Source organism: Amphibalanus amphitrite, unplaced genomic scaffold (genome assembly GCF_019059575.1).
Source record: "Amphibalanus amphitrite isolate SeventyFive unplaced genomic scaffold, NRLGWU_Aamphi_draft 002076F_arrow, whole genome shotgun sequence".
NCBI lineage: Eukaryota > Metazoa > Arthropoda > Thecostraca > Balanomorpha > Balanidae > Amphibalanus > Amphibalanus amphitrite.
The window spans coordinates 58711-71055 of record NW_024883569.1 but is presented as its reverse complement, the minus strand read 5'-3'; the positions used below and the strand labels follow the sequence as shown (position 1 = coordinate 71055).

At 47.0% G+C, this 12345-nt stretch overlaps 1 protein-coding gene across 1 annotated transcript; it reads left to right on the top strand.

The window, feature by feature from the left end:
• Positions 1-1339: 1339 nt before the first annotated feature.
• On the top strand, positions 1340-9044 carry LOC122376267 (high-affinity choline transporter 1-like; the record flags this gene model as incomplete). The annotated part of the gene is made up of 5 exons (XM_043356067.1): positions 1340-1443; positions 2149-2324; positions 6243-6339; positions 7568-7668; positions 8531-9044. Coding segments are annotated over 5 exons (816 nt in total), but the record flags the coding sequence as incomplete, so codon positions are not given.
• Positions 9045-12345: the final 3301 nt, after the last annotated feature.

The following is a 12345-nucleotide window of genomic DNA, read 5'->3' as shown; positions in this document are numbered from 1 at the left end:
TTCTTGCTTTGGCCATGCCGCCAGTCGCACATACTTCACATGCAAGGTTCTTATGCAGTGTATGTATGCGTGATAGCTATTACCCTCTTTTGTTTATATCTTCCTCTAATTGGTCGTTCAATACTTACCTACTGCCCAACATTGCTACCGACCCATTACCCAAAAGATCCACGGTGGTTCTCCCACCTTTTCTCCACCTCGACCTCACACTCCCCCCCCCCCCCCCCCCTCCTGTTCGTCTCGGAGCGTCGCCAGCTGGCCCAATTACAGCTGGCTGACAAAGCTCTCTGATTGGTGCTGGCCAATCCAATCTGTCCCCATGCCATTGACCAGAGCGGGCTGAGATCAGCAGAACACATTGTGCCACCACCGCTAAGTGCTCTCACAGCAGCGTGGCATTCCCAGCAACATGCGCGTGTTTTCGACGCCCACCAAACGATTATCGGCTGCGTTGCTGCGTGTTTTCGCTTTCGTATTCGACGCGCGATAGGCTGAGGTGTCGATACGAGGGCGGTTTGAATATCCGCAGCCGCTCGTGTATCTTCGCGGGGAACGGCAGCGAAAGCCGCGAGGCGTTCTAAAGAGAAATTTAGAGATATTGTGCGCGATATCGGTATCAGGTGACACATTTCTAGTGTAAAAATGATCTTTGAATGTTATGCGAATAGAAAGTTTGCGAAGGCATGGAAGAAAATTGAGATTAGACTTGTGTGTTTGAAAATGCAGATTTCCTGCAAGGGCATGCCAATCACAACTTTATGGCTTTGTTTAGTTCTGCTACAACTCTCACGCTTTAAATCACTGCTGTTTTGTAAAACTATTCGACGTAGAACGAGCGAGTGTTTTCACGACCTCTTGACCAAACTAGCAGCGTAAACAACTCTAGACGCGCTCCTCATTCGTCCCGTCAGAGAAATCTAAGAAGTAATCTGGCGAGGACTTTGTTGTTTCGAATATCTCCCCGATAGTTGTTTGGCATCTATATTTCTCGGTGTACCATCCGTCGCGTGATTCCTATCCATTTGAAGAGAGTATATTATCCTATTTTCCCTGTCCATTTGAATAGAATATATTATACTATTTTCCTATCCATTTGAACAGATGTTTATTATACTACTTTCCTGTCCATTTTATCCTGAAACCTTTAGAGACGCCATTATCAGCACGCATCCTGCAAAATTGTAAATCATCCACCCTGATACATGTATTTCTGTCATTTCTGTCGTCGACCCTTCCATTTCTGTCAGTTCCGTCATCCGTGTTATATTTTAGCCATTTACCTGCTTGTGTGTTTTGCCGTAATTGGTGGCTAAGACAGTATTTTTTTTGGTGATTTCAGGCCTCAGAGACGGAGATTATCTGGGTGATGCGAGTCGGTATCTTCATAACAGGAGCACTGTCGACAGTAATGGCACTCACCATACCAACCATTTACGGACTTTGGTACGTAAACGTATACAACAATAGAGCGTTTGAAAGTAAACACCGGGTACAAAACTATTCGATTTCACATGAATTAATGGTGATTGATTGTGACCCAAAAGTGATTTCGTTTCGATGTTTAAAATGATTAAAAGACGCTAATATTTTCGATCAACAGCCGTCTGAAAAAGGCATAGACGCATTCAATTTATTCCATTATGCGGTCTTTTTGTCAACACCCTCCTCTGCACACGGGATTTAATAAGAGCGACTTCGCCGGAAGTTGTCGGTAACTCAATTTGTTTAATTGGCCATTCATTTACAGAGTAACGCAAATAGAAGCAATTAATGGCGAGATGCAGCGTAGGAGTTTTCCGGTTCAGTTAGCGTCATCAAAAATCATTGAGTTACATCGTGACCGATACGCATTATCAATCATCAGAAACGTGATAATAGCACTAACTATTGAAGGTATAAATATTAAATAGAACCGCTTGTAAATCATGTGCCGTGGTCATTACAGCAATAAAACTGATGGCATAATTTCCGAAGCCGTCATAGTGCCATAATAGAGCAAATCGCATTAATCAACTTCGTGACTACTTGTGTCGGTAAATGAAATACCGATCACAACGGTATGCATCGTATTCCGTAAAATTCCGGTAAGATACCTTTGTTGACGCTAGAAAGGAAGGCTTTACAATATTTTCTTCTTCTTTTTCACAGGGGTCTCTCTTCTGATCTGGTGTACTGTATCCTGTTCCCGCAACTGTGCATGGTGGTCCACTTCAAGCACCACTGTAACACGTACGGCTCGCTGGCCGGCTACATTGTCGGCCTGATGGTGCGCCTCTCCGGAGGCGAGGACGTGATGAAAATACCGCCGCTGATACTCTACCCAGGTGGGTGAGCGATGGGTCCTATTTGGTATTGGGCTGGTAATGATGTGATGATCGATTTCTGATTCTAATGGCTGAAACAGACTCTTTCCGCGTTCAGGAAATTCATTTCGTGTATTGTTGAGACCATCCACACCGTGGCTATTCAAGTCTCCCGTCATTCATGTTGTAAAAGCAAAGTGACGCTAAAATATCGACAAGTTGTACATACACATAATGCCACATTACACACGATAAAACATATACTGCGATAAAAACATGATAAGAAAAGTGGGATGAGCTAAGCGTGAGCACATGACTAGGTGATGCATTCCCTTACTGCCAGTTTGAAAGGGGGAATATTTGTTTCTGGTCCCTAAAAAGCTGTTTCTGGCACCTAATTGCTGATCAGCCCCAAAATGCTTACTCGACCCTAATATCTGAATCTGGCACCTAATTGCTTCCACACAGCCTAAAGTTGCCAGATCGTCTAGTTGAACTCCGTATTTGCTGTTTGCTGATTCAGCACCAAAACCAAAACATCCAGCACCTATTTTATTCCACGTTTGCCTACCTAATTCGCGTAATCTTCCTGATTTTATGTATCCTAACAAACATGAACGTTGCATTCGGTGATGTCAAGTGCCATTTTCGCCAGTGGAGATAATGATTAATGCCATTTCTAGCCAAAAGAGAATCACTAGCCAGCTATGGTGCAGCATAGCAAGACGCTCCTATACCAGCCCGCTATGTAGAGATTATTGCACCCTCAGCCATTTTAACGTGAAAAGTTTGGATCCGTCACTTCCAGCCAGGCTCTCAGGTCATAAACTGGAGTAAAGCAAAATGTCAACTCTGAACAGACATGCCACGCAACCGGCCCTCTTTTCAATAGCTTTCTGCAATCATCGTCTGACTCCATCTCGATCAAACGCAGCATCCGGTTTCTACAGGGGCGTTTGACTGACCGGCCACACAATAACCAAAAACAAAATCAAAGCTTCATGCACACATAAGTAAGAAACGGATGAAAAAGGCACAACCACGGCACAATTCTGCGCGGCAAACAACGGACAATGTCCCACGCAAGATCTCGCGTTTCTTCAGCGGCCTTGAACGGAATGAAAACATTACATTTCTTTTTTGGAGCTATTTGATGACGTCAAAAAATGCAATACCCGTTTTAATGGTGAAAATCGAGACAATTACTCACAAAAATGTTTCCCTTTAAGCATTACAAATAAATACTTTGAAATATTTAAATGACATTGTTTTTTTCGAACAAATCAATATTATTTGCTTACTTAAACGTCATATACAATGCTGAGATCACTACGGGGCTGTCTTAGAGTGTAGCTGCACTGGCAACCTTTAGGCTAGACTCCAGGGGTCATTATACCAGAACAACATGATTCTACCAGCCAGTAGTTCATTTTTCTACTAGATTGGTGCTACGCTCAGCATTTAGGTGCCAGATTCAGAAAAAAGTAAGGCGTACCGATGAATAGGTGCCAGAAACAGCTAATTAAGGTCATTTTCCATGATTGGTGATGGTATCCACCAAATAGGTGCTGAGGACCAATTTTGGGGCGAGTCAGCTTTTAGGTGCCAGAAATAGCTTTTCTGGGACGCAATTAAATGGCGTCCGTTTGAAAGCACGGTAGGTCGGCGCGTCGCGGGCGGCGCGCGGCAGACCATTCTAAGCGACCGCCGCACGGTAAGTAAAGGCCTTCTGGCTCGAGGCCAGCCTGCAGCGCTGCAGGTGCAGGTCGCCGTCCTCCGATCCGCGGGTGTCCCGGGTCGACACAGCACTGCGGGGCACCAGGAGCTCCCGCACGCTGGAGGTCGCGCCGTCCGTCCGCAGCAACCCCCACACCTTTGCGACGTCCCGGCGCGCCACCAGGGTCTCGATCCTCGGCCAATCAAGATAATTTAGAGTCGGTGTAATGTGTTCGTGTTTCTTTATCCCTCCCACAATCCTGGCCGAAAAATTGATAACTTTTTGAAGCTTGTGCATCTGCCCCCTGGCCGCCCCACCCCAGACGCACAGACAGTAAGTGATATGTGGGAAAACATAGGCCTGAATGATGGTTTTGAGAACTTGACTAGTGAAGTAATGCCTGAACCTGTATAGAGAAAAGAGAATTTTGTTGCACTTTCGGACGACACAAGATACATATGTGCTCCTCCCATGACAGAACGGCATCTGTAGTGACGTCGAGGATTTTGACTGCTTTAGAAGGTAGAATTGTAGAGTTTTCTACAACGAAACAGAAGTTTTGTGTTTTTGCTACGTTATGTTTGCTGCCAACTATCATGAAGTCAGTTTTGCTGCTGTTCATTTTCAAGGAGTTTACTCCGAACCAGGCATGGAGCTCGCGCATGGTGAGCTCCAGCCTAGCTCGGAGCTCGGCCAGACCCGGTCCGTCAGGGGAGGAACAGTCTATGTGGAGAGTGTCGTCCGCGTATGAGATGAGGTGGCCATGGGTCAGATGCGCCGGAAGGTCCGAAGTGAACAAAATGAAGAGGATTGGACTGATGATCGAGCCCTGGGGCACGCCGCACGTCACAGGTAGGGTTACCTCGCCACCCCTAACAATCTGGCTCCGCCCGCTCAAATAGCTGGAGAACCAGCCGACGTTGCATATCCCGTACCATTGTAGCTTGGTGAGGAGGACGTCGTGATCGACGCTGTCGAACGCCTTTGAGAGATCAATCGCCGTTACCGACGATACCAGGCCGCGGTCGGTATTGCGAACCAGGCGCTCGACAGCCTCGATCACGGCGTCCTCGGTGGAGTGATGTGAGCGGTAAGCATACTGAGATGGGCATAGTAAGTGATGAGTTTCTACATAGTTGGTGAGTTGAGCACATACTACTTTTTCTAAAATCTTCGACAGCACGCTTAAAAGTGAGATAGGCCTATGGTTGGATGGTTGAGTAAGATCACCTGACTTTGGGATCGGTACGACACAAGCTGACTTCCAGCACTCGGGGAACACACCAGTCACAATCGATAAATTCACAAGGCGCAGCAGGTGGGGGCCAACAACAGGGAAACAGCGCCGCACCGCAAAGAGAGGCACACCGTCAAGCCCCACCGCTCTAGACGCGCTCATGCCCCGAATGCAGCGCGACAGTTCCGGCAGCGTCGCCGGCTGGAGCCGAAAGCGAGACGAGCAGACGGTGGGTGGGCGCTGGCTGTGCCGCTCCCCAGTCGCGGCCCCTCGCAACTCGTCGGCGATTCGGGACCCCACGGTGGCGAAGTGCCTGTTGAGTCGGTCGGCCCAGGTGGCGGCCTCCCCCGGAGACCCCGTGGCGGCGGCGGACTGGGGATGGTGCGCGTTCGCATGCGAACGCGCACCACGGAATGGCGAACGCGCACCATGGAGAGATTCCATGGAACCATGGAATCTCTCGCATGGAAATCGCATGCGAGAGCCTATTCAAATACATTATAATTCTTCCTGCATCAATCGCATCCGGGAGGTGCGTGCGATTGATGCGAGTGTGCTTCCATGTATTTGAATAGGCTCTCGCATGCGATTTCCTGACTGCGGAAAAGTCTGCTTCAGGCATTAAGGCTCATTATGTATCTGGTTTTGCAATGAATGTTGGCTGGTAACTTTATGTGTAATGTTTAAACATAGCTAGTAATAGCAGAACCGATAGATTGAATTGGTATTCTTAATTTTACTTCACTTTTTAATTTGTATTCCTCAAATTGTGACTATAACAGAATTGTTATGCATAGGGCTTTTAAGCCATGCATTCGAACTTGCGAGTTTTAAAATTCACGCTTCCTGACTGAAGAATCGCTGGACAAGGGCACTTGGTAAAACTGACGTTTTTACACACCGTCGTAATTAATCCATTTTATTGTAAAATGAATCAAGCTCCATGATTGTTACGGACGTCGCCTGACGATTCTCTGTGTTTTAGGGTATAATTACGAGACCAAGGAGCAAATGTTCCCGTTCAGAACACTGGCCATGGTCATGTGCGGCATTACCGTCATCGTCGTCTCTCGATTCACCAAGTAAGTGTTGATGACGTCACTGGAGGAATGGGATGCCGACGCCGTAATGGAAATGTCAGTGGTGTTATTGGAGGTTAATCTTCAGTTTCTTAGCACTATGGTTACTTTAGATTTATCCTCTGTTCACGTAAATTTTACAATTTCACATAAAAAAAAACAAACGAAGATCATTTTCATGCCGAAAATGCTTCAACATTTTTCGAAGGTGACTGTATGCGACAATAAGACATAAACCCAGATATTGTTTTATTGTAGACAAATGTAACGCAGGATATTTCAAAGACATTTGAATTATCGATCCAGCAGCACATGTTAAACATCACAGCTCATTAATATTCATTGCTTATTATCTTATTCAAATCATTTGATCTCCTCATTAGTGCCTACCTACCAAAGAGTTTCAATCAGCAGATCCAGCAAAATTAATGGCTCGCTACACTGAAAAAGAACACTTCCCCAGGACAAACCTCTAATATTGATTTACTATCTCCACTTTTGGTTTTATCTTCTTCCAATGTTTACCCAGAGCCAACATTTACCAAAGGATCATACTGTTTGCTGGCTCGGCAGGAAAGTAGGGGCTCAATAGTTTTTTAGACGGACCCGAGCTTGAGCTGAGTTGACCGGTTGTTTGTGTATCGTCACTGCTGTTTTCGTCCGCGAACCTTTTAAGAACGGAAAGAACCAACGTTGCCCAGAATCTGTAGAAAATCGTTGGCCGATTTATAACAGGGAGCCCTATTTTGCGTACAGCATTTCGCCAAAGTTGTTATCAATGGATAAAGAGGCTCTGCTGTCCGCTTAAAATGCAAATGGAGGGACTTACATACTAAGCACCAGAAAGTTAACGATATCGTTACCATAGTTTCACCGAATGACACAAACATCGCAGTTGTGTTGAGTTTGGGAAACGGTACGAAACTCTGGATATTTTGTCTGAATAATTCCATAAGTTTCTAGTACTGTCAAACAAAGCAAACATTTTTCATTTATCAAGTTTTCTAACAGGTTTGACATTTGAATACGACACATTACATTCACATGAGCACAAAATCATGTGGAAGTTACCGTTTGTTCGTTAAATAACTATTTAGGCTAACTCACATATCAAAAAGCAAATAACAAAACCCCTTGATATTTTTATATTCGCTGCGAAACAGCCAAATAAAGCCATCGGCATTGCGAGACATGGCTCTACGACTAGACTAACTTCCTGTCCCTCCCACAGATATCTGTTCGAGTCACACATTCTGGCGCCGAAGTGGGACGTCTTCAAGTGTGTCGTCAACGTTCCCGATGACGTCCAGAAGTTCCCCACACCACCAGAAGGTAGGCGTTAGCTCCGGCAAGTTCAGCACTTCCTTTGCGGCGGGCGCCGGAGAAGCACGGTCAGCGACATTTGAGAGTTATCTCCTAACTTGGTTCGGAGATTTCCAGAATTCCAAAGACGACCCACGGAGTTTTGCTGGGAGGAAAATTATGGCCACTGTTGACGAGCTCCCAACGCCCACTTTGCTGAACGCTGAAATGTTAGTTCACTGCCTTCGAATGCAAAACATGCTATGATTGGAGTTAGCTGAAGTTGCATCAGTGTAGTTCATTGCCAGCTCGTCGATATTGAGCTCGACAAATCGTAGAAGACTCTCAACTACATACTCTTGCGTGCGACGATATATCACTTAGATCGACGATCATTCTGGCTATATCAATAATCCAGCAAGTCGTTATCTAAAACTGCCTCGAAAAATATGACCGGCAACGAAATTCAATATGGAACTACCCCAACTTCGACCATCTATCCGAGCTTCAGGAGCCAATTGGCTTCCTGGAACGGTCTCAATTATACTGAGAATGGGTGTTCTATTATGGTCGTGCTCGACCCCATTCAAAACTATGTCCCATCAGAAACGTATTTCTATTCCTATGACGCGCCACGCGATCAGCACCTTAGCGGAGGAAACTTTCCGTTGTCATCAATTTTGAATTTGTCGTATACTTTTAACACTGACAGAGCTCATCGAAATGTGATGTAGCGTAATAAAATTAGCGTAGTATAGAAAACATTTACGGATTCTCCAGTCCAAATGTGTTGTCTGGTGGTTTGTCCTTCGCGACACCGGGCAGTTTTGCTTAAAAGTGACGAATAACCACGCGCTTTGTTTCCTGATCATCCTCCCCGCTCCGTTACCAGGCGAGCTGACGGTAATGAACTCCGCCGCCGTCCAGAAGTACGCCGCCACCGAGGAGATCAATGAGATGAACGGCAGGGTCAACCCGGCGCTCACACTCTCCGACTCCGATGACGAGGATGCCCCTCCGCGCGCTGCGCACAAGACCCGCAAAAGAACGACCAGCACCAGCCAGTCGGGAGGAGGAGAGGGCAGCAAGGGAGCTGGAGGAAGAGGAAGTGTCTCCAGCGCCGCAGCAGGAGGGCCGGTTAGAGAAGGAAGCATGTCCAGCGCCAGAAAAGCAAACATCATCACGGCGAATGGGTCGAAAGAGGGGAAGATCGGTCAGACGAGCCTGTAAGCTGGAGAGGAAGCATTACGAGTCATTTTATTCCACCAAAATGACGAGGAGAGGTCCTATATTACATTTGTTTAACCTAGTGAGACATGCAGATAATCAGGCGGCCTCAAGACGCGGCTCCAACGTACGGTTCTCCAGTAAAAGTCTTGTTGGTTTTGCTTTTTCGGACATATCTGGTCCTATGTAATGTTCAAATGCATAACTATCAACCCGAATTATGTGTATGCACATTTACCACGAGACTGAGAATTTGCATCGTTGTATGCCAAATACTTTCCGAGATATTCACCAAAAACCTCATTTTCTGCCGTTTGGGGTATTCTGGCCGCAATCTTCCTGGGATCGCCTATGACATCAGTAGAGCCATCTAACGAGAGGAACGCGGAAACACAGAATCATGAATGAATCGAGTGCGTAGTAAACGGTGTATGAAAGGGAGACTCAGCAGAGGCTATCCGGGTGGCCGGCGCGCGGCGCGCCCTCAGGCATCGGCCGACCCTTCGGACCGCGTGGGGTCAGAGGTCGCGCTCGGGAAGTCTCGGCTCTGGGTTTTAGCGCTGTGAAGCCAGGAAGGGAGGATAGGATAGCGCTAGCCCGACTGACTAGTATCTCGGCTGATTCGTGTGGGGTGGAAGGGAGCACAGAACGGGATGGTGGCTAGTGGTGGATGATGGGATGGTGGTTAGGTTAGTGCGTACTGCGTAGAACGTAGCTGAACATGCATTGTTTTTTTCATGGCAAACAACATGGAGCATAATGTGCGGGATTATGCCAGAACTCATACAAAAAGAAAATAATATTTCGGCCGAGGGAGTGGATGAGTCAGAGTGCCGTGACAAAGCATGACGATGGTGTCAAAATCGGGATGCTTTTTTGCCCCCATTTTTTTACCCCTAACATGCAGCGCTTGATCCGAGCTTAGAGGTCCCCGACTGACCTTAGACCTTAAAATCGCACCCGTCCGGTGCGCCACCTTTTCTTCAGGGGCGCTCTTCTTGGTTGTATCTGTTCTTACCAATAACTAAAGCAAATCGAATGTATAATAAAAAAGGCATACATCCAACACAGTTTTATTCACATCCCCTTGTGTCTGTGTGCATACCTTTTTTGACCTATACCTTCTCGCATCATAATATATCACTTCAGTGCTTAACCCTCAACGGAATTTTGGGTTTTCTGCATATACCCCGGCCGGGGGGGGGGCGATTACGACCCCTCTCCGTCTTTTTGCCCCTAATTCAGCTAGCGCCTTGCAGATAAAACTGAGCGCGTGCGTCGTATGAGATGCAGCAACTGGTACCCGACTTGAATGTCTCAGGTCAACCGATAAACTCTGAGGTCAGTATAAGTGCTGGCCAAGTCGCGGCATCGGTTTTTGGTAAACAACTTTACCATAAGTGGTTACAGAGCCAAGACAATGGCACCATCGAGTTTTGCATGCTCAAGCGCGTCGAATAGTATACGCTTTGTTTTTGTTGAGGTCAATTTAAGGTGTTCACCTCAGGTCATATCAGGGCAGAGCCACTCAGGCCACGAGGCTGGCTCAAGGAGGTCATATCGCTTCTTCGATTCGGTAGGTCCTCACAAGTCCACTGATGGCTTCACGACTTGCTAGCTCAATTTGATCGGGACTTTTTCGTGAAAGCTCCTGTGACCTTAGTGACGTCATAAATGAAGTCCCCTAACTTTGAGAATGGAAAAGTGAATGCTGGGGCTTGCAAAGATTGTATAAAATCGCGAATTAATGCGCTTGAGACAGCTTTAGATGGCTCGCGGCGCCAAAATAACAGCTTTCATATTTCCCAATTGATTAATAATCGTGGGGTTGCGTGACCGACCTGACTTCAGGTGACTCTAAAAATACGAGATAGCTACATACAAGTTGTGAGGCCTCTGGGAGATAGTACTAGATCATACATATAAGCTTCATTCCCCGTTGAGAAGTCCCCTGGCACGAAGGGTGCTGCGACGTCGCGACATTTTGGGATCTTACAGAGGTTCACTTTTGACGTAATTGGTCAACGGCCTGACCTTAACCTTCGCACTTGTAGGAGGGTGTCGAACAGACCTCCTACCCTCAGTTTTTCGCAAATAACTCGCGCAAAAAGCGGCTGATTGCGACGAAACTTTCAGTACCCTCGAGTTAATCAATATTACGCCTGCCCTATAATTTATATGACCCTGACCCAAAAGACCTTTGACTTGTGACCTGTTTTCCGAGACCATGTTTGGCCGGAATCGCGTTTTTGCGTATTTCGAGTAGAGCGCGTTTTATTGTCGTTTTGTGGCTTTAAGCGATCGAACATGTGAAAGGATGTTAATCCCATGGATTCTAAGTGGGTATCAAGGTCACGTGAAGGTCAGTCAGGTCACTGACCTTTGATGACCTTTGTTCACTCTTTCGAGTTCTACTTGTTTCTAGGGTAGATTTTGGAGTTGATTTCGCATTTAGAAACCGTTGAACATTTAAGAAGTAGTTTTGGTTCCCTCGTAACATGTGACCTCACCTGACCTGACCTGGCCTAAATGCGAGAAAACATCATCTGTGATCAAAACTAACTTGAAATTCGTGATCAGCACCCCGCAAAACCCTATAACAGCTTCACTTTACGAAGCTCTAACAGGTCCCGATTCCCCGACTTTTGAGTTTGACCTGTCAACTTTGACAACTTTGTCAACTTAGACTTTTGACCTGTCAACCAATGACCTAGGACCTTAAAAATTGGGTATCATCGGCCTCCTCTCGTCACGGGCAACACGCTCTTTTTCCGCGAAGCTCTAGCTCGATCGGGGGTTGAACGGCAAAGGGGTCCAACGGACCCTCCTCCCCCCTTTACGATAGACGCTGGCAAAACACCAATATGGGCGAGGATGAAAATACAGCTGCTGTCATAAAAATTCAGCTTGAATCAAAGGCCAGGCTTGCCAAATTTCAGCTCTCGCAGCTATCAATAAAAAAAAAAACGTGAAGGCGGCACCCGCCACCCCGCACCCGCCTCCCCCCCTCTCGGCCACTGCCAGCGAGGTTTTAAGCGTATCATACACGTTACAAAGCATCATATCAAGATGACACACCCCAGCAGCCATATGCACTGAACAAAAACTTATTACGCACGCTAGTCTATCGGCACCATAGCACATGGTTTGGTCGAGACTGCTCGTCAGCCACGGACGCGCACTCGACCAACCCTCTGAGCCCGTTGACTGCGGGTGACCTTGACATGTCAAGCCTGATTGGCGACCGGCCGCTGTCGTGCGATCGTTACACGCGGAGGGGAGGGAGGCACAAAGCTCTACGTTATAGCTGACCTCTGACCTTTCCCTGCGCCCTGGTCACTGACCCCGCTCCATGTCGCTGGGCGGTGGCATGGCGGTGGAAACCGGTTCTAGCCTCTACACATGCCACCATTCTAACCCTCCCCTCCCCACGCTACTACGCGGCGTGGAGTACGCTCGTGCGTAACTGGGCGGAGCAAG